Below are 23,333 nucleotides of genomic sequence, written 5' to 3'. Positions count from 1 at the left end.
AGCATCATCTGAAATTTAGAAACAATACCCAAAGTGTGACAATGTAGTTCCTGCATTTTCAAAAATTAACAGGCAAGATGCACTTACTCATGAAAACATAATCTGGGATTCAGATTTCTTATGTAATCTTATATCACTCTTCATTTTTAACCCAAATAGTACTATGACCTTCAAGAGTACCACACCCTGGTTTGGAGGCTTTCATGCCTCAATGACCTGGAGGGCTATTTTGGCTGGACTCAGGGCTTTATACTTTGGCTTTTGGTAGGGTCATCCATGCCAATCAGGTTCAAAGGTAGAGACCAGACTAAAAGTGGTCCACCGGTCATCCAAGTTCGGGAGGTTCAGCTCAGGGCTAACAGCCCTGACTGGTAAAACAAAACTGTTATGGAAACACATATGAAGTATCCTTCTACATTTGAGTGTGACGGTATTCCTGAACCTCCACCTGGGACTTGCATGACTGACAGTAGTGAAAACCAACAGGAAGCTACAGACGTGATGAAGGAAGCCCTGAACACTGCCAGAGACGGAGGACCTTCACTGCTGTCCTAAATGCCAGCGATGTAAGAGGCAGTAAGTAAGTAAGTACTATGAGGATCTCTTTCTGTACTGAATCCACTCAGTGCTGGTGTTCTTTGCAAAGGTTGGCAATAAAAGCTCCATCCAACCTCAGCCAAGTATCAATGGGCAAGACATCAAACAGTTTCTATTTTGGTGAATGGAATCATAATAGCAAAAGCACATGCTAATCTGTCCACTCATGCTAATCTATTCATATACAATGCCATATTGGAACAGCTATACAGTACGGCTCTATCCAATGGCCATCTCTTCAAACCAGTTCAGCATTGTGCCCTATAAAGCAATGTTTCACTTTAAAAAGAGGCTACAAAATTGTCTACAGATATGTGTGATAAAGGAATCTGAGTTGATGGGTGAGTGGCAGGATTGGCTCAAAGGGTTCTATAGCCTCCTCTTGCTCTTAATTCTTTGGATTATGCCATTTAGTGAGAATGTACTGCTGCTTTGTATAGATTATGCCACAGACTGTAAAAGGGATACCGAGTCATTAAACCCCATATGCAAATTATTATTTCGCTCCCTCAATTTTTTCCACACTCTCCTGCATCTGTTAAGATTCCTTGGAGTAGCTATCTTCCTCGTCGCTGATGTGGACCTTCTCCTCGGACAATCCGCTCTCATCAATATTTTCCAGTGAGGATGCGTGCTGCAGCGACAGGTCTGAGAGGCTAACACTGGGCAGGGTGTTCTGCTCTGGGTAGACCCAGGGCTTGAAGTGCGGGTTGTGTTTCTGCTTCCAGTCGGGATACTTCAAGCAGGCTTTATAAATCCGCTTCATGGCCTAAATTAAAGAGGGGGAAGAAGAAAACATTCAGACAAAAAAACTGGGCATTGTTGACCACTTCCTTCAGACTGAAATGAAGCATCTGCATTAAGATGGACAACAAGAAATAGCATGGGTCCTTCAATCAGAATAATTGACAATTACATACTAAAGTACGAGTTATATGTCCTTTCAAAGACAGGGAAAATAATACTCATTCCTGCATGCATCCGTTGCTGAAGCTAAATGTTTTATCATTAGGAATGAATGTCAGTTACAGGGGTTGATTAATCAACAAAAAAATTTCAAAATAACAATTATGTTTCCTTTCCAGGATAGCTGAATCAGAATCAGAATCAGAATCATGTTTATTATCACCAGCATGATTTGCGATATTTGTTAACTTAGTGACAGCAGTGCAATGCAATTCGTGATAATATAGAGAAAAAAATAAGTAAATCAATTACAGTAAGTATACATATGGATATTAATAGTTTAATTAAAAATAGTGCAAAAACTAAAATAATACAAAAAAAGTGAGGCAGCGCTCATGGGTTCAATGTCCATTCAGGGAATCAGATGGCAGAGGAGAAGAAGCTGTCTTTGAATCGCTGAGTGTGTGCCTTCAGGCTCCTGTACCTCCGTTCTGATGGTAACAATGAGAAGAGGGTGTGTCCTGGGTGATGGGGATGCTTGGGAATGGATGCCGTCTTTCTGAGTCACCGCTCCCTGAAGTTGTCTTGGATACGACAGAGGCCAGATGGAGCTGACTAATTTTGCAACTTTCTGTAGGTTCTTTCAGTCCTGTGCAGTAACCCCACCCTCACCACCACCCCCAAAACCAGACAGTGATGCAGTGTGTTCGAATGCACTCCATGGTATATGTATTGAAGTTTTCAAATGTTTTAGGTGACAAATCAAATCTCTTCAAATTCCTAATGAAATACCAGCTGTCTTGCCTTCATTTTGGCTGTATCAGTATGTTTGGACTAGGTTAGATCCTCAAAGAACTTGACATCTAGGATCTTCAAATTGCTCATTCTCTCCACTTCTGATTTCCTCTTTGAGGATTGGTTCATATTCCCTCATCTTACCCTTCCTGAAGTCCACAATCAGCTCTTTTGTCTTACTGATTTTCAGTGCAAGATTGTTGCTGCAACACCACTCAACTAGCTGGTGTATCTCACTCCTGTACACCCTTTCATCTCCATCTGAAATGCTACCAACAACTGTATCCTCAGCAAATTTATAGATGCCATTTGAGCTATACTTAGCCACACAGTCATGCGTATAGAGGGAGAAAAACAGTGGGCTAAGCACACACCCCTGAGATGCGCCAGTGTTGATTGTCAGCAAGGAGGAGATATTACCACCAATCTACACAGATTGTGGTCTTCTGGCTAAGAAGTCGAGGATCCAATTGCGGAGGGATGTACAGAGGTCCAGGCTCTGTAGCCTATTGATTAGGACAGTGGGAATAATGGTGTTAAACACTGAGCTATAGTCAACAAATAGCAACTTGACATAGGTGTTTGTACTGTCCTGCTTCTGCAAAGAACAGGATTTCACTTTCTCCATCATTGATGATGCCCTCACCCACGTCTCTTCCTTTTCTGAACATCCACACTCAACATATCTACCTGCCGCTTTAACTGTGATAGAGCTACTCTTGTCCTTAGGTTTCACCCCATGAGACTCTGCAACCAGCTCATCATTCTCCACAAACATATCTTTACCTCCCTCCTGAAAAGTCGACTGTTTGTTCATTTCCTTGGAGGCTCCCTGACCCGTTGAGTTACTCCAGCATTTTGTGGGTGTTGCGTTGGATTTACAGCATCTGCAGAATCTCTCATGTTGATAATTATGAGTTAATTATCAACTCATGTTGATATGTTCACCCCATGACCATATGGGTTTCCTTCAGAAGCTCCAGTTCCCCCCCACATACCAAAGATGTACATGTTAGGATTTGTGGGCATGCATTGTCTCCATCAGAAACGTGGTGACACTTGCAGAATGCCCAGCACAATCAATGCATTTCACTCTATGCTTTCATGTACATGTGACAAATAAAGCTAATACTTAGATCTTTAATCTTTACTCACACTGAAGATAAAAAATCAGGACGCCAAAATTTTTTGAATGCTCCAAAGCAACTTGCACTTTTACTCCAAATGGTCCAAAATGCATGCATCACCGTAGTACCTTCAAATGATGTACTTCAAAATTCTTATGGTGCCCAAATGACTCTGCCACTGCTTCTGTGATCTCGTTGAGGCCGATGACCCTCAAATTCTTCCAATTCCTGCTACTTGCACATCTCTTTTTTTTACATAAATTACACTTCTGTGGTTATCAACTTCATATCCCTCTTCCACTTTTAATGAGCAGATCCTCAACTGGATAACACATTTCAATACTGCTCCCGACCATTGGCTATGCAGAGCATTACCAGAACCCACAAACGTAGAACATAAAAAAAAATAGAAATCTGCAGCACATTACAGGCCCTTCAGTCCACAATGTTGTGCCGACCATGTAACCTACTCTAGAAATTGCCTAGAATTCCCCTACCGCATAGCCCTCTATTTTTCCAAGCTCCATGTGCCTATCTAAGAGTTTCTTAAAAGACACTACTGTATCCACCTCTACAACCGTCGCTGGCAGCGCATTCCATGCTCCCACCACTCTCAGTGTGAAAAACTTACCCCTGACATCCCTCTGTACCTATAAGTAAGAGAAGCTTCTCAGAGTATAGCCAAGATGCCCAACCTCACAGGGTGGATGAGGAATGTGGACCATTTTGTTTATTTCCTTCTCTTTTGTAGCCTTGTCCTACTATAATTACCTCCTGGAGTAGAAGCATGTGGCATTCATACATAGAAATGGAGCCTGCAGCAACTGGACAATAGAGTGAAAAATATTCGGAGTATTGCTATCTAAGTATTATTCTGACCTATGCTCCAATTCCATTTTCAATCATTTTGAAGATAATAAGATTAGCTTTATTTGCCATATGTACATTGAAACATATAGTGGAATTCATCACTTGTATCAAATCAAATCAATGAGGATTGTGTTGGGCAGCCTGCAAGTGTCGCTGCGCTTCCGGTACATCACTATGATTCTCTCCAATTTCTCTCCCTACAACTTCTCCTTCTTCCTCTACAACTTCCCTTGGCACTTGCTCTAATGTCACTTTGTGTGTTATTATCAGAATTTGTCTTAAAATATCCAAATGTAACTGAAAATTAAAAAAGCAAGATGCTAGAGAAACTCATCGGATCAGGCAACGTCTGTGGAGGAAATCGTTTAGTTCCCATTTTAAGTCACAGGAGAGTCCTCTTGAAGACAGACGCAATTCCAGATGAAATGTTTTAACCTACAACGTTGACCGTCCATTTCCCCTACAGATGCTGCCTGACCCACTGAGTTTCACTGGAGTTCATCTTTTATTTTCCCTCCAGATTCCAGCATCCGCAGTTTCTAATATCTCGCATATAACTGAAAGTTGTTTTATGCTCTTCAGCACACACCAAATTCTGGGGAATTGAGAAAGTAAGGCAGAATCTACAGAGGGGAACAAAACAGTGAATGTTTTAGGGCAGAACCCTTTCTTCTGGACTCAAGAAAGGCTACATGAGGCAGACCTGAGCCCAGATGAAGGGCTTCAAGTCAAAACATTGACCATCCATTTCCCCCCACATTCTGAATCTGCTGTGTTGAAAAGTACTGACTCAGGATGGTCAAATAGCAGAGCACACGCAATGGGATTAATGGCCTAATTCTAATCTTATGCCTTAAGGGATAAATGATGGTACAGTTGGCCCTCCTTATCCACAAATTCAACCTACCACGAATCACAAAAACCCAGAAGTGTTCTTCCAGCACTTGTTGATCGAGCACGTACAGACTTTTTTTCTTGTCATTATTCCCTAAACAATGTAGTACAACAACTATTTTACATAGCGTTTACATTGTGTTAGGTATTATAAGTAATCTAGAGATGGTTTAAAGTATACGGGAGGATGTGTGTGGGTTATCATGGATTGGGATCGAAAAAATCAGATGTTCTCTTGCTAAGTAAGTTGGAACAGATACATCTGGTATTATTTAGCGTCAGTTAGTCAAACGTTTGTCTTAGTATAAATTTACCTTTCTATGTATATAAAACCCTTAACGTATGTTTCAGCTCCGGGCTTGGGAATGGAACTTCCCGAGTTCGATTCAGTGACAGACCGCTCCCCAGTGTGCTCTCTGCGGTGCCGGGTTGATGTGAAGGATCAAAAACCCCAAACCCTAAAACCCAATAATTGAACCACTGCTTTGCTTAGTAATAATTGTAGCTTTCATCGGGGCAGAGCCTTTCTCGCTTTATCCTTTAAAATTGTTCCGATCGTTGACCGACGTAGTCTAACACTTTTCCAATGACCGATGGCGTTTCACTTCTTTCCAATCGCTTTATTATTTCCACTTTATTTTCAATCGTGATCATAATTATTTTCGTGAACAGAATCACTGCGGATTCAGATCTCTGTCACTGGGTCCTAATGTCCACCGCACTGAGACAGGTTAAATAAGGTCTGGGATTCCGCTGGGTCCTAAGATCCACCGTATTGAGACAGGCTGAATAAGGGACTTGAGCATCTGTGAATTTTGGTATCCGTGAGGGGTCCCGGAACCAATCCCTTGCGGATAAGGAGGGCCGACTGTACAAAGAATGTTTCAACATTGTAGTTTATGACATCAGGGCACATTCAAACAATAATATCTTAAGACCATAAAACATCAAAGCAGAATTAGGCCATTTGACCCATCAAGCCTGCTCCGCCATTTCATCATGGCTGATCCATTATCCCGCGCAGCTCCATTTGCCTTTTCCCCATAACCTTTCATGTCCTGACTAATCAAGAATCTATCCATCTCCACCTTGTACCGCTGATGACCTGGCAAATACAACCATCTTTGGCAACAAATTCCACAAGATTTACCACCTTCCGACTAAAGAAATTCCTCCTTATCTCCATTCTAAATGGATGCCCCTCTATTCTGAGGCTGGTCCTAGACTCCCTGACCATAAGAAACAATCTCTCTACATCCATTCTATCTAGGCCTTTCAACATTCGGTAGGCTTCAATGAGAAACCCTCTCATTCTACTAAATTCCAGCGAGTAAAGGCTGAGAGCCATCAATCGCTCCTCATAAGACAGGCCTTTCACTCCTGGAATCATTCTCGTGAACCTCCTTTGAACCCTTTCCCATGTCAGCACAGCCTTTCTTAACTAAGGAGCCCAAAACTGCTCACAATACTCCAAGTGAGGCTTGATAAAACCTCAGAATTACATCCTTGTTTTTCTATTCTAGTCCTCTCAAAATGAATGCTAACATTGCATTTACCTTCCTCGTCACAGACTGAATCTGCAAATTTACCTTAGGGGATTCTGCACGAGGGTTCCCATGTCCTTTTGCACCTCAGATTTTTGAATTTTCTCCCTGTTTAGAAAATAGTCCATGCTTTTAACCCACCTTATGTTACTGAGGAAAATGAAGCCACTTTCTTTCTGACAAATCTCAGCAGAAGGAATCACCACAAGGTGATCTGGATGTCTAAGAAAGGAATCACACAATGCTTACCTTGGGAGCTACAAACTGTGAGACTCTATTCACAACCCATTTCGGTAATGACCCTAAAAGATACATAAAAAAGCACAATTTGTTAGAAACAAGTTGGTTAATTTAATCATCCAGTGGCAATTCACATTACAGCAGAGCCATTAAATCCCCCCACACATCTATGTCAGAAATGGAATTGACCTGCTGGCAAAATAAATGAGTAAGATTGAATTTGAAAACAAATAACTCAGAAAGTGCAATTAAAATCTATATGCTCTTCCCAGCTTGACTTAGCCGTGGACGTAAACTACAAATGTGCAGCAGGTCTGATATCTGAAAGAGAAAGGGACACAAGAGATTATTGAACAGTAATAAAAATAAGAAACACTGGAAATGCTCAGCAGGTTATTCAAAATTAAATTAGAAATCAATGCAGAATATAATGTCACATTCAAGAAGAAAATGGAGTGCAGATTGACAAATAACGTACAAGGGCCAGAAAAGGTAGACTGAAAGATCAAGGCACAAGAGATTCTGCAGATGCTGGAGATCCAGAGCAACACAAACAAAATGCTGGAGGAAATCAGTAGGCCAGGCAGAACCTATGGAAAAGAGTAACCAGTCGACATTTGGGTCCAATACCCTTCATCGGAATTTGGTTTGCTTAAGATACAATGGTGGACAGGTACACTGGCAATGAGAAAGATGCAGGGATGCTTCAGGGAGTTAAAGTAATGGACAAGAACATTGCTGATTGAACATCATCTGGAATAATTTGGGTCATAGTCAGGATGCTCTCAATTGTGCCCCTGCAGAAAGTTCTTAGGATTTTGGGGCCCATACCAAACTTCCTCAAACTTCTGAGGTGAAAGAGGAGTTGTTGTGCCTTTTTCACCACACACCTGGTGTGTACAGACCACGCAAGCTCCTCCGTGATGTGGATGCCAAAGAACTTGAAGCTGTTTACCCTCTCAACCCCAGATTCATTGATATCAATAGGGGTCAGCCCATCTCCATTCCTCCTGTAATCCATAACAGCTCCTTTGATTTTGCGACATTGAGGGAGAGGTTGTTTTCTTGATACCACTGTGTCAGGGTGATGACTTCTTCCCTGTAGGCCACCTAGGTGTTATTTGAGATTAGGTCAATCAATGTAGTGTTGCCAGCAAAATTAAGCAGCAGATTAGAGCTGTGGGTGGCGACACAGTCATGGGTATACAGGGAGTAAAGGAGGTTACTTCGTATACAGCCCTGAGGGGCTGCTGTATTGAGAGTCAGAGGGGTGGAGGTGAGGGAGCCCACTCTTACCACCTGCCAGTGATCTGACAGGAAGTCATTTTGCACGTGTTGAGAGACTATGAGTTCATGCACAGTGAAATGAGGGCCATAGAGGACTTGAGGAGGACATAAGCTCTGAGGCATATCAGCCATGATAAGTTTGAATGGTGAGGCAGGCTTGAGAGGCCAACTGGACTATCGCTGCTCTATTTTAGATATAAAATAGAAAGAAAGAACAAATGGAACAATTCCTTTCCTCCCACAGATGCTGTTTAAAGCCAGTAGGTTGCTTTGTTGTGTAAGAATAAATGACTCAGTTTCGGACTGAAAGGCTTTGATCAGTGGAATGTTGCAGGAATCCGAGTTGGGGGCTTGGTTGTCACGTGCTCGGTCAATGGCTTGGATTAGGGTTAGCATTCAAGCACAATACTATCTAAGTTTGTTGAAGCTACATTGGTGGGCAGCATTGTTGGCAATGAGAAGGATGAAGGGAAGCTTCAGGAAGATAAAGACAAGTCAAATCAATGGGAAAGTACATGGTGGATGGAACACGACCTGGGGTAATTGGTGGTCATCTACCATGAAAGAAATGTGGAGTAATTTTTATATGATGAGAGATTAAATGGTGTTGATATTCCACTGACAACCTTGTACACAAATCAATAAAAGCTGACAGGTAGGTAAAACCAGCAAAGAAGATATATGGGGAGCTGGCTTTTATTTCAAGAGCTTTTGAGTACAAAATTAGGGATGCCTTCCTCCCATTATACAGGGGCATGGTGAGACTGCTTCACAAATACCATGCAGAGGTCACATCTCCCAAATGAAGGAATGATATGCTTGTGATTTTGGAAATCCAATAAAGGATCACCGGATTGATTTCTGATTTAACAGGTTTGACATCTGAGGAGAGGTTCAGCAGACTGGGTTTATATTCATTAGACTTTGGAAGAATGAGAGGTTTTAGAGTTTGACAGAGTAGATTAAATGACATCACCTCTGGCTGGACCTTGTAGCCCGATAAGTCGCATTATAAGGGGCTGGTCTCTTTGGACACAGAAAATTAGTTTCACCCCGAGAGTAATGAATCTTTAGAATCTGGTGCACCTGATGTGGCAACCTCTAAATTGTCAAGTATCTTCATTCTGTCTGCAATTTCCCAGTGGCTAACAATTTTAATTCCAATCCCTGTCCTGACATGTCAGTCCACTGCCTCATCTACTGCCTCAATGAGGACACTCTCAAGTTGGAAGAGCAACACCTCATATGCCATCTGAGTAGCCTCCAACCTGACAACATGAATACCTATCACCTATCGTGTTCTCACTTCATTCCTCCCTACCTTCCCCCTCACTCATCTTCTAGCTTGTACTCCTTACCCTGCTTCCACTGACTTCTTAGTCTGCCTACTTCCCACTTCCATTTCAGTCTTGATGAACTGTCTCGGCCCATAATATTGAAAACTTATTCCTTTTCACTGATGCTGCCGGATGTGCTGAGTTCCTCTAGCATGTTGTCTGTATTACTTTTGCATGAAGTATATCCAAGAAAAAGGCTGGTAGAATTTTAGATATTAAAGGAGAAAAGTGGTGAGGCACCGTTGAAGGCAAACAGTGAAAGAACAGTCACTTCTTAACGCTGGTGAGATCGCTCTGTCTCTATGAGGGAGAATGTTGCCCAGGTTTTCTGCATTTTCTATGTGGACTTTTTGTTCAGTCAATGGTTTTTTTAAAAGGTTCTGTGTTTTTCGTCCGATCTTTCTTGTTTATTTGTGTGTGGGGGAGGGGGGTTTGGGGGTCGATGTGACTTGTTTTTGTGTGGGGAGGAGGGATTTGGGGCTCTTGATCAAGCTGCTATTCTTCTCTTTCTTGGTTTCATGACTATCTAGAAAAGAAGAATTTCAGAGTTGTATACGCTGATAATAAATGAACCTCTGAACTTTTATGTTAAATATGAAGGGCCAAATATCATACAGCAATACAGCATAGTACAGGCCCTTTGGCCCACGATGTTGTGTTCACCCTTCAACCTACTCCATGGTCAATCTAATGCTTCCATCCTGCAGAGACTTCCATTCATCTTTCATCCTGAGCCTACCTAGGAGTCTCTCAAATGTCCTTATTGTGTCTGCCTTTATGACTACTCATGGCAGATCTTTCCACGCACCCACTGGTCTCTGACTAAAAAAACATCTCTGAGATCCCTATACTTTCCTCTAATCACCTTAAAATTATGCCCTCTTCTTTAACAATTTCTGCTGGGAATCCGTTCCATGTTTTAATGATTACTCAGGCTCAACAGTGTTCATTATTCCAGAACAATAATACACTGTAAAGCAATGGAAGGCATCAAAGTAAATTGATATTTAAATTGGATATATATTAGTTATAAGCAGAAGTGGGCAGAAGAACCAGTGAACATTACTTGATATGGTGATAAGAGGCATTAATAGAGTGGACAGACAGCACCTATTCTTCCTTGAGTTGTTATGGGCCTAAAGAGAGAATAATGGTTTAAATTAATTCTTTATTCATGCTCCAGGTTAAACTTTTAGAAGAATTTTTTAAAAAATTGCTTTTCTCTGGATTTGATTTTCTTTTTTTTCTCCCTCAGATTTCTGCTGTCCATTTTCTGCGCTCTTTAATTCAACCAGTCGATGCCTTTTCCTCAGTAATCCATTACTGAGCAAAAATTCCCCACAGACGGCACATTCAGGCAGGGTAGCCTGACAGCATCTGTGTTTTGAGAGCTGCTCTTGTTGGTGAGAATCTGGCTATGTAAAATGCTGTTACAGTGGGATGGAATGCATGCTATGTAATGATATCAGAATTGCTTCCTGAAATTCTTTGCATATGTTAGGGTCGCTAAGCTTATTCTTGTCAACATAACAGCAAAGGCTGCAGTCTTCTCCTACACATGAGAAAGTCTGTTGATTCTTGAAATCTAAAGCAACACACACAATATATTGGAGGAACGCTGCAGGTCAGGTAGCATCTATGGAAAGGAATAAACAGTCGACATTTCAAGCCAAGGCCTTTCTTCAGGACTGGAAAGCAAAGGGGAAGACAACAGAATTAAAAAGCTGGTGGCGTGGGGGTGGTGAAGCCAGTTGGGTAGGAAAGGTAAAGGACTGGAATCTGTCGGGAATCTGACAAGATTCTTAAGCTGACTTACATATGGGATGCGTTGCTAATGTGAAATTGTCCAACTGTAACTGTATACTTTGAGGTGGAATCTTCATTTTGTTTGCATTTTCTGTGAGTGATTCAGTGGTACATGAGTATCAAGAAGCAGACTACGATCAAGAGCCATATAAGCAGGCAAGGCATTGTAGAAAGGTACGAGAAACTTATACCTTATCACAGGCAGACATTTGAGCCAGTGCAACTGGAAAGTATTGTAAGATATATATTTGTGATAGAGTACGGAATTGGTTATTCCTGCCTTTTGAGCCACGCCGCCCCAGCAACCCCAGACGAATCCGATACCTAATTTTGGGACAATTTACAATGACCAGCTAACCCACCCGGTACGTCTTTGGATTGTCGGAGGAGAACGGAGAAAACCCATGCATCCCGCGTGGAGGATGTACAGAGTCTCCTTATGGAATGGCGTCGGAAGTGAACTCTGAATGGTGTCGGAAGTGAACTCTGAACTCTGGAATGCCCTGAGCTGTAATGGTGTTGCGCTAGTCACTGCGCTACTGTGGCGCCTAAAGTCGGACTGTGAACAACCAACCCGTCAAGGGAACTGGGCAAATCCTGGCAGGGTCTCGTGAGCATTTCCTAGCTGTAAGTTTGAACAACGTTGAGGACATTGTTCTGGTCACTAAATAGGAGATTGGCCCCATAACTTCAGGAATAACAGCACTGCATGAAAACCAGTCCAGCCACACCAGTGCATATTCTAACATCCGCAAGTGCTAATTACTGTAGCAAAAATCATGATGTTTTCCCTGTTAGTTTTGTTATACCATTAGAACATAGAACATAGAACACAGAATAGTACAGCACATTACAGGTCTTTCAGCCCACAATGTTGTGCCAACCCTCAAACCCTGCCTCCCACATAACCCGCTACCTTAAATTCCTCCATATACCTGTCTAGTAGTCTCTTAAACTTCACTAGTGTACCTGCCTCCACCACTGACTCAGGCAGTGCATTCCACTTACACCAACCACTCTCTGAGTGAAAAACCTTCCTCTAATATCCCCCTTGAACTTCCCTCCCCTTACCTTAAAGCAATGTCCTCTTGTACTGATCAGTGGTGCCCTGGGGAAGAGGCGCTGGCTGTCCATTCTGTCTATTCCTCTTAATATCTTGTACATCTCTATCGTGTCTCCTCTCATCCTGCTTCTCTCCAAAGAGTAAAGCCCTAGCTCCCTTAATCTCTGATCATAATCCATACTCTCTAAACCAGGCAGCATCTTGGTAAATCTCCTCTGTACCCTTTCCAATGCTTCTACAACCTTCCTACACTGAGGCGACCATAACTGGACACAGTACTCCAAGTGTGGCCTAACTAGAGTTTTATAGAGCTGCATCATTACGTCGTGTCTCTTAAACTCTATCCCTTGACTTATGAAAGCTAACACCCCATAAGCTTTCTTAACTACCCTATCTACCTGTGAGGCAACTTTCAGGGATCTGTGGACATGTACCCCCAGATCCCTCTGCTCCTCCACACTACCAAGTATCCTGCCATTTACTTTGTACTCTGCCTTGGAGTTTGTCCTTCTAAAGTGTACCACCTCACACTTCTCTGGGTTGAACTCCATCTGCCACTTCTCAGCCCACTTCTGCATCCTATCAATGTCTCTCTGCAATCTTCAACAATCCCCTACACTATCTACAACACCACCAACCTTTGTGTCATCTGCAAACTTGCCAACTCACCCTTCTACCTCCACATCCAGGTCGTTAATAAAAATCACGAAAAGTAGAGGTCCCAGAACAGATCTTTGTGGGACACCACTAGTCACAACCCTCCAATCTGAATGTACTCCCTCCACCATGACACTCTGCCTTCTGCAGGCAAACCAATTCTGAATCCACCTGGCCAAACTTCCCTGGATCCCACGCCTTCTGACTTTCTGAATAAGCCTACCGTGTGGAACCTTGTCAAATGCCTTACTAAAATCCATGTAGATCACATGCACTGCACTACCCTCATCGATGTGCCTGGTCACCTCCTCAAAGAACTCTATCAGGCTTGTTAGGCACGATCTGCCCTTCACAAAGACACGTTGACTGACCCTGATCAGACCATGATTCTCTAAATGCCCATATACCTTATCTCTAATAATCTTTTCCAACAGCTTTCCCACCACAGACGTAAGGCTCACTGGTCTATAATTAATACCCATCCACAGATGCTTTGGTTTACTCTCATCAATAGTACAATATTTAACATAAAAATTGATTATAACTAATGCAGAAAACTTGCGGTTACTGTGTTTAGTGAAGGTACTTTTCCCACTGAGTTAGTGGCTTGTACGCAGTACGTTGCTGACTACCTCCTCTGAGATCCCACCACAGAAGACAGAAATATACTGGCTGCTTGCTGAGTTTTACTGTCCCAAGCTTATCATCACCATCATTTTGTGCTATGTTGGATGATGTGGTGATCATGGTCTTCCATCTGTCTTTAATCTGAACGTCGTCTGTGGGGAAGCCCCACTTCACAAAGATACTCTTACTCATTTCTCTATCCATGACTATGATTGTTCTTGGCAAATCTTTCTACATTAAGTGGTTTGCCACTGCCTTCTCCAGTGTCTTTACAAGACGGGTGACGCCAGCCATTATCAATACTCTTCAGAGGTTGTCTGTCTGGTGTCAGCGGTCACATAACCAGGACTTGCGATATGCACCAGTTGTTCCTGTGACCATCCACTACATGATCCTATGGGTTCACGTGACGCTGATCAGGGAGCTAAGCAGGAGCTACACCTTGCCCAAGGGTGACCTGCAGGCTAGCGGAGGGAAGAAGTGCCTTACACCTCCTTTGGTAGAGACGCATCTCTACCCCGCCACCCAACAAATGGTTTAAATAAATTGCTAAATTTAACTATTTAACTTCAAATGAATCAAAAGTATAGAGTTCAGTAAACATACATTATTAAACACGAGGAATTCTGCAGATGCTGGGAATTCAAGCAACACACACAAAATGCTGGTGGAACACAGCAGGCCAGGCAGCACCTATAGGGAGAAGCACTGTCGATGTTTCAGTCCTGATGAAGGGTCTCGGCCTGAATCATCAACAGTGCTTCTCCCTATAGATGCTGCCTGGCCTGCTGCGTTCCACCAGCATTTTGTGTGTGTAACAAACATTATTACATTGTTTATTTAGTCCTGACATTTAATTTTTTTTATTTTATGTTAGTGATTCAATACGGAGTAGACCCTTCAGGCCCTTAAAGCCATGCTGCCTCAGCAACCCGAGACATGTTTAATATCTAGCTTTGCATTTAATATACAATTTAATATTATATTATATATATGCATATTTAATACTTCAAGAATATTTGAGTAATCTTGTATTTATATTGTTTGATCAAGCATTGTGGTTAGTTAAAATAATTAATTATGCATTATATGTAAAAATACTTCAACTGCATTGCATCTTTGCACTACCACTTAGTATGTGCTCGCTTTGTTTAAAATAAAGACAAGGCCAGACCCATATTCCCAGACTCCTGTGTATTTCTTTGAATTAGTTTAATGTTTTGAAGTTACAAAACATAACATGTACGCCTTTGGACTGTGGGAGGAAACTGTAGGAGCTGGAGAAATCTTACAGGGAGAACATACAAATCTTTACAGAACGGTGTCTTTTGTAATGTCACTCTCTCCTCTCCCCCCCCAGGGAAATTCTCCCCAGAAAGATATTTGGGGGGGATTTCTACCCTATGTAGTCCATGCATTACAGGGGGCACCTAGAGACACACTTCTAACTTGTAAGTCATTTCAGCCATTGACCTTTCATCTTAAGTCCCACATTAGTGAACAACATACACTCAATGACTACTTTACAAGTTACACCTTCTCATTAATGTAAATATCTAGTCAGCAAATCATCTTCCAGCAACCCAATGCATAAAAGCATGCCAACATGGTTAAGAGGTTCAGTTGTCCGTTCAGACCAAACATAGAATGGATCTAAGTGACTTTAAGCATGGATTGATCTTTTTTGCCAGACGGGGTGGTTTGAGTATCTCAGAAACTGTGAATCTCTTGGGATTTTCACACACAACTGTCTCTAGAATTTACAGAGAATGGTGCAAAAAGGAAGTAAATAAAAAATCCAATGAGCAGCAGTTCTTGGGCAAAAATGCCTTGTTAGTGAGACAGGTCAGAGGAGAATGGCCAGATTGGTTCAAGCTGACAGGTAGGCAACAGTAACTCAAAAACTTTGCAATTGTGGTGAATAGATGAGGGTCTCTGAACACCCAACACATTGATCCTACAACAGCAGATGATCACAAACATTCACTCAGTGGCCACTTTATTTTGTACAGGAGGAAGCTAAAAAGTGGCCACTCAGTGTATTCACAAGATGTAAACTGAAAGTTCCAGAAAGCAGAACAGAAATATGTCAAAAATGGGAGTGCAAGATTGATGCAATGATAAAAAAAAGAATTGTACATGCCTGCTCAAAACAGTTATATGTCACAAAGAAGTGATGTGCTTGACATCAGGTCTGATGTTGGTTTCCTGGTGTTTCATTTTATTGTCTTGCCACCCTGAATTAGCCTTTAAAATGTAAGCAATGACAGATGGGAATTGCATGGACTGAGACAGTTCTGTTTCTCTGTGTGATCTACTCTCCAAGTTAGAGGTTGTTCGGGTTAACAAGCATGGTTCTTTGAGGGCAGGTTGAAAGACTAAAAGAGGGTGGCAGAAGTTTGCCTCATAAACAGTGCTTTGTAAGTTTGAAACCTGAGGATTAGTTTTAATTTTAAATGTTTCTCAGCCAGATGGAGTTTGAAAGGTGTGAAAAACAAAAATAATGGGGGGTTGAAATCAAAGAGTGCTTTACCCCTTTGGCAGGTCGAATAACTGCCTGTAGGGCAATAACAGAAAATCTCCTGAGAGTTGTGTGAGCCTAAAGAATTGGTGTCGAGGCTGGATGTATGACAGACAGATGGTCCACTGATACCTTTGTTTCAGCTGATGAGCTGGAGCTGGGGTGGATGCACAATAAAAAGTACAATGGGACATTGTAACCCTCACAGGATGCTGGAGGATCTGAGCAGGCCAGGCAGCATCTATGGGACAGAGTAGACAGTCGATATTTCGGGCTGAGACCCTTTCTCAGGACTAGTAAAAAAGGTGAGATGTCAGAGGGACTTCTTCAGGGCACATTGACTACTAATTTACAGAGAATATAGAGTCTGCTTAAACAACAGAAGAGAATTATTATACCATAAATTCTTCCAGTAAGGATATTGAGGGGAGATTCGATTGAGGCATTACAAAATTATGAAGTATATAGATAAGGTAATTGCAAGCAGGTTTTTTTCCACTGAGGTTGGTTGAGAATTGAACTCAAGGTCATGGGTTAAGGGTGAATGATGAAAGGGGAATATGAGGGGGAACTTCTTCACTCAGAGGGTAGTGAGAGTGGAACAAGCCGTCAGCAGAAGTGGTGGATGTGGGTTCTATTTCAACATTTAAGAGAATAGGTGCATGTATGGGAAGGGTATGGATGGCCATGGTCCAGGTCTAGGCAGAATAAATAGTTTGGCACAGACCAGATAGGCCAGAGGGCCTTTCACTGTACTGTGGTGATCAGTGACTCTACAAATCTAAAGCACAATATGCTGGAATCTGGACGATTTTCCAAGTAAAAGGAAGCAGTACCCGGGGATTACAGATTATGTCCACAAAGTGAATATTTGTCATTTACAACGATACAGGCAAAGGCTTAATGCATGGAAGGATTATGCCACTGTTTCCACACTGCTTTACTTATTAACAATACCTAAGTTTCCTAGCCATTGTACATTGACTGAATAAAGCAGACACATGAGCCATCAACTGAAAGTGTCACAGAAACAGAGAATAGGACAAAGATCACTAACCATGGAAATGAAACCCTTACTTTTATTAAACCACAACAGAAACACTGCAGTGAACAGTTCTTGTTTTGTAATGCTTCATGCAAAGAGTGAGAAGCAAACTGCTTTGAAAAAGGAGCAGCAGTTACGTAGAGCAGCACAAGCAAATGACACACAGCCAACATTCCACAAACAAAAAAGATAAAAGACCAGTAAATTCATCTTTTGAAGGTGTTGGTGGAGGGAGAGGGTTTTCTGGAAAACCCTATACCTTGATCTTCCAAAAAGAACCCAAGAAGGAGATGAGATCTCTGCTTAACAACCCCATCTGATGGACAGCATCTTCTTAGCAGTACATTATTTTGTCCGCCCTGTACTCGTCAGTGAGCCTAGCTTATTATTAGCCCCTACGTTATTGTGTGTTGTATGTGTGTTATTCGTACTGCTGTGCATTACAACCTGGTCTGGAGAACCATTGTCTTGTTCGATGCTATACATGTATAGAGTTAAATGACAATAAATTTGACTTGACTTGATATACTGAGGTTTTACACAAGGTGAGGCGGGTGCCTGGCATGCGCTGCCTGTGGTGTTGGTAAAGGCAGATGCATTAGATAGGCACATGAATTTGAGGGAAATGGATGAATATGGACATTATGTAGGCACAAGAGATTAGTTTAGTTAGCCGTTTGATTACTAATTTACACAATATTGTGGGCCAAATGGCCTGTTCCTACACTGTACTGTTCTATGTTAATTGTGGCAGAAGTTCGTACTTAAAGGCTTGTCAAATGTGCTTGCATCTGTGAATTGAACACCTTTGACTGCAATCAAACTGAATTTCAGAAGTATACCCGTGTAACGCTGTTGCATAGTGGACACATATACATGCAAACACGAAGAAATCTGCAGACGCTGGAAATTCAAGCAACACACACAAAATGCTGGTGGAACACAGCAGGCCAGGCAGCATCTAAAGGGAGAAGCAGTGTCGATGTTTCGGGCCGAGACTTCATCCTGACGAAGGGTCTCGGCCCGAAACGTCGACAGTGCTTCTCCCTATAGATGCTGCCTGGCCTGCTGCGTTCCACCAGCATGTTGTGTGTGTGACACATACATGCAATCAAGAATGAATTTCAAATGCAATGCATGAGAAGTGGTGAAACTTGGGAGAGAGTGCCATGTCACCACTGCTTAAACTCCTGAACAACTTGTTCAGGAGTTTCTAGTTGAAGGCAGAAGTGGCCATATTTCATGTCCCAGATCTTGCTTATTTAAAACAACAGTGGCATACAATAATGAATCCTACAGTTCATTCTGGACATAGATACTGTCATTGTTCACTAGAAATGTTAAGAATTCCATGCAAATTCTAATCATTTCTTCATAACTTCTGGCATCTCCAACAGAATCCTATCACAAAGCACATATTTCGCTCTCACCCCGTCCACTTGCCATTGGAAACACTCTCTACATGATTTTTTTATCCACTCATCGATCCTCAATGATCTCCCACTTGGCACTTAACCCTGCAAGCGTGACAAGTGCTGCACCTGCCCCTCCATCTCCTCCCTCATCAGAATTCAGGGCCCCAAACAGCCCTTCCTGGTGAGACAATATTTCACCTATGAAAACAATTAAGGTCATGTACTATATGTGGTGCTCTCAGTGTGGTCTCCTCCACAGGAGATTGGTGAATGTTTTCACTCTGCCACAAAAGACAGGATCTCCTGGTGGCTACCCATTTCAATTTCACGCTCCATTCACATGCCTGAAGCCAAATTCGGATTGGAGGAGAAACCTTAAGGTTGATTTATACCTGTGTGTCACATCGATTCCGTAGGTAACACGTACACTACGTCGTACCCCACGCTGTAGGGTGACGTGCACCTCTCCAAAAAGGTTACTCAAGCATTGCAGCAACGCAGACTCCAACAACGGTGATTGGTCCACTTGGTAGCATTGCATTTCCTCCTTACACATTTCCGGTTGCCTCTTCTCCGCCATGTCTGTAGGCTGTGTGTACACCGATGCGAAATAGATGAACCAAATTGTCAAATCTACCTGCCGACATGTGAAAATGTTGGAAATGCATTTCCTTGTCCATGTCTCTCACGAAGAAACTCAACACAGTGGCATAGAAATCCCACCGCCAACTAGCGTTTTGGCGCACACCAACACGTGCTCGCTACGGTGTAGAGCGACGCAGAAGTGAAAATCAGGGTTATGGCTTAGGCTGTGGGCGTAGCCCGTACGCACAAGTATATATCAGCCTTTATGGCCTGAACATCAATTTCTCTAACTTATGGTAATTACTCTTCCTCTCCTTTTCAATTCCTCCTCCTGCTTTCCCTCTCATCCCTTCTTTTCTACTCACCTATGCATGAACTCCTTCTGCTTGGTCAAGGAGGTTCGGTCGCTCGGCATTCAAGATGAGGTAGTAAATTGGATTAGACATGGGCTTTGTGGGAGAAGCAAGACCTGTCACCAGGCCTATGACTAGTGGAGTGCTGCAGGGATTGGAGCAATCTGTCAGTTTGCCGGCCCCTCCTACACATGTGACATGAACACCTCTCGCAATAGTTAACTGGGGAATAACTGACAATTTATGTTTTATTTATTTACCGACCTACAGCGCGGAAAAGGCCCCTCTGGCCCTCCGAGCCAATCTGAACCTCCCAACCTGTACGTCTTTGTGCTGTGAAAGGAAACTGGAGCCCCTGGAGGATACCCAAGTGGTCACGAGGAGAACATACAAACTCCTTTCAGGCAGCGGCAGGAATTGAAACTGGGTCGCCGGAGCTGTGAAATGTTGTGCTATCCTCTTTGCTACCTTATCACCCAATAATATGATAGTATTCTCATCGCAGAGGCTACAAAGTGGTTCAGGAGCCTAGATCACCACCAGAAACTTTTCAAAGGCAATTTGCAATATTTGTTCATTGCTGTTCTTGCCAACAATCTCGTGAGAGCAAAAGAAACGTTTATCATAACTCAGGTCCCGGTAACATCCTTGTATATTTTCTCTGTACTTTTTCAAACTTATTGATATCTTCCCTGTGAGTAGGTGACCAGAGAGGCACATAGTACTCCAAATTAGATCTCATCGGCATCTTCTACAACTTCAACATAACATCCCATCTCCTGTACTCAATAGCTGGATTATATGTGATTAATGACCAAATGTATGTCATTATAAGTAAGCTTAGACTTCAGCTGAAGTAGAAGGAGATTCCCACTATATTTTAGGAAAAATGTGACAATCCTTGTTCAGGTAATCTAATAGAGTCGTCAAGATGATTCATAGGTTCTGATAATGAGAAACTATTCCCTCCGGCAATTGGGTGAATAATCAGAGGTTGTAATTTTAAAGACATTGCAAAAACACTCGGCAGAACGTGAGGGGGCTCTTTTCCCTGATCTGAAATGCTTTGGTAAAATATTAGTGGAAATTAATTCTATAAATAATGTTAAGTGGAAGTTAAAGAGATGTTTGGAGAAAAGAAATACTGAGTCACATATGAGAAACCAGATAACTGCTTTTTCAAAGAGCCAACCTAAGGTGCTAAGGCAGAATGGACTCTTGCTGTAGTATGTTTCAGAGACCCAGAGACATTTTTCTCTACTGTTCATGCTGTGTATACCACTACTAGATATAGATAATTACATCAGGACTGATAAAGGGTCTTGGCCCAAAATGTTCACTGTTTACTCTTTTCTGTAGATGCTGCCAAGCCGACTGAGTTCCTCCACCATTCTGTGTGTGCTGCTTGGATTTCCAGCATCTACAGATATTCCTATGTTTGAGATGTATAGAAAAGTTCAGCACATAAAGGAAGACAGGAGGCTCATGAAGCCCACGCCAGCCAGTGATATTAATGTGGAGGAGAAATCGGCTGTGTGTGGTTTCTTTCTATTACATACCAGCTACCATACAGGCTGCATCTTGCATGGCCTTGATCCACAATATTGCGGCTCATCTCCCTCAACCTTTCTGTGGGATTGGAGCTAATCTACAGAACGAACTGTAACTGTAACACATTATCATTGTACTACATTGATGTACCGATGTGATGAAATAATCTGTCTGGATGGCATGCAAAACAATATGTTTTTTAGCATACCTCAGTACATTTGAAAATAAAAACCAATTGACAGCCAGTGTGGCTTTCTGTGGGCCAAGTTGTGTCTTACTAACCTGAGTTTTTTGAGGAAGTGAGGAATGTGATTGATGAAGGCAAAGCTGTGGGTGTTATCTACAAGGCATTTGAAATGTTTCTCATGGGATGCTGTTGCTATAGATTAAGATGTATGGGATTCATGGCTAATTGATTGTTTAGATTCAAAAGTCACAGTGGTTGATGTGACTTACTTTGCCTGGAGTTCATGACTAGTGGTGCTTCAAAGATCTGTACTGCAGCCTCTGCTGTCTATGATATTTAAAAATGACCAAAGAACAGATTCAGACTTCAGAAAGGTTAGGATGAGGGAACACACACCAGTCCTCAAACAGGGGTCAGAAGTGGAAAGACTGAGCAATTTCAAGTTCCTGGAGGTCAATATCTCAAAGCATTTAACCTGGATCCAACATATCAATGCAGCTACAAAGAAGGCATAATAGATGCTCTCTTTCATTAGAAGCTTGAGAAGATTTGGCATGCCACTGAAAGCACTCAAAAATTTCTAGATATGTGTATGGGGGGTGTGGGGTTGGGGGTGTTACTGCACAGTAACAAAGTAAACCACAGAGAGTAGTATATTTAGCCTACTCCATTAAGTTTACTGGCCTCTGTAGTATCCAGGACATCTTCATGGAGCAATGCCTCAAAAAGGCAGAATCCATCATTAAGGACCCCCATTACTCAGGTCATGTTTTGTTCTCATTGTTATCATCAGGAAGCAGGTCCAGAAGCCCGAAGGCACGCAATCAATGATTCAGGAACAACTTCTTCCCCTTCTGAACAGACGATGAACACATGAATACCACCTCACTACTTTTTATTTCAATTTTTGCACTACTTATTATTTAATTTAACTATTTTCTATATATATATATTTACTGTAAATTAGTTTTTTTCTCTATTATTATGTATTGCATTGTATTGCTGCTGCAAAGACAACAAATTTCATGGCATATGCCAGTGATTTGAAACCCGACTGATTCTGATGAACGGAGACATCAATGGGATGGTAGGTGAGAGGGTGAGTAGTTTCAAGTTCCTTGGTATGCACATCATCAAGGATCTCACCTGAACTGTACATACCAGCTACGGGGTGAAAAAGCAGAACAACGCCTCTTTCACCTCAGAAGAAGTTCGGCATGAGTCCCCCAGATCTTCAGGACTTTCTACAGGGGTACAATTGACAGCATCCTGACTGACTGTGTCACCGCCTAGTATGGGAACAGTACTACCGTCAATCGCGGGGCACTACAGAGAGTGGTGCGGATAACCCAGCCCATCTGTGAATGTGAACTTTCCACTATTCAGGACATATACAGTAGCAGGTGCGGAGTATCATCAGGGACTGGTGTCACCCCAACCACAAACTGCTTCAGCTGCTTCTGTCTGGCAAATGGTACTGCAGCATTAAGGCCAGGACCACAAGGACAGCTTCTTTCACCCGGCCATCAGATTTATCAATACATTTTGATCTGTTTGCATCTGACTGTCCACACATGTATAGAAAACAATTATGTATACAATCCTAGTGTTTGGGCAATATCATCTCACATTTCCTTTCCTTATTGCTCGTACATAGTGACAGAGATGCAACATAAAGACTTTCACTCCATTATGTTATGAGATAGATATAAAAAATAAAATTCTAAATCTATACTTAAACCTGATTTTGGCCTGAATGAAAATGAGAGGGGTGGGTTAGTAAACTTGCATATGACACAAAAATTAGTGGGGTAGTGGTTGGCATAAAAAATACCAAAGGATGGAACATGATAAACTATTTGCAGATATGGGTAGAGAAATGGCAAATGGAGTTTAACTGGGACAGATGAGAAGTATTTACATACT

General features: G+C 42.1%; 1 protein-coding gene across 1 annotated transcript in view; it reads right to left on the bottom strand.

Moving 5' to 3' along the window:
- Positions 1-1,113: 1,113 nt before the first annotated feature.
- stard15 (StAR-related lipid transfer (START) domain containing 15) overlaps positions 1,114-23,333 on the bottom strand; it is a 154,572-nt gene continuing 132,352 nt past the window's right edge. Inside the window, exons 6-7 of the mRNA XM_059989870.1 lie at positions 6,983-7,035; positions 1,114-1,366 (exon numbers count right to left, since the gene is read on the bottom strand). Coding sequence (XP_059845853.1) covers positions 1,136-1,366; positions 6,983-7,035 — 284 coding nt within the window. The 3' untranslated portion in view covers positions 1,114-1,135. The remainder of the gene's footprint in view (positions 1,367-6,982; positions 7,036-23,333) is intronic.

This window comes from Hypanus sabinus, chromosome 15 (assembly GCF_030144855.1).
Source record: "Hypanus sabinus isolate sHypSab1 chromosome 15, sHypSab1.hap1, whole genome shotgun sequence".
NCBI classification, from domain to species: domain Eukaryota; kingdom Metazoa; phylum Chordata; class Chondrichthyes; order Myliobatiformes; family Dasyatidae; genus Hypanus; species Hypanus sabinus.
Note: the sequence above shows the minus strand (reverse complement) of the source record. Positions and strands in the feature narration are given on the sequence as shown.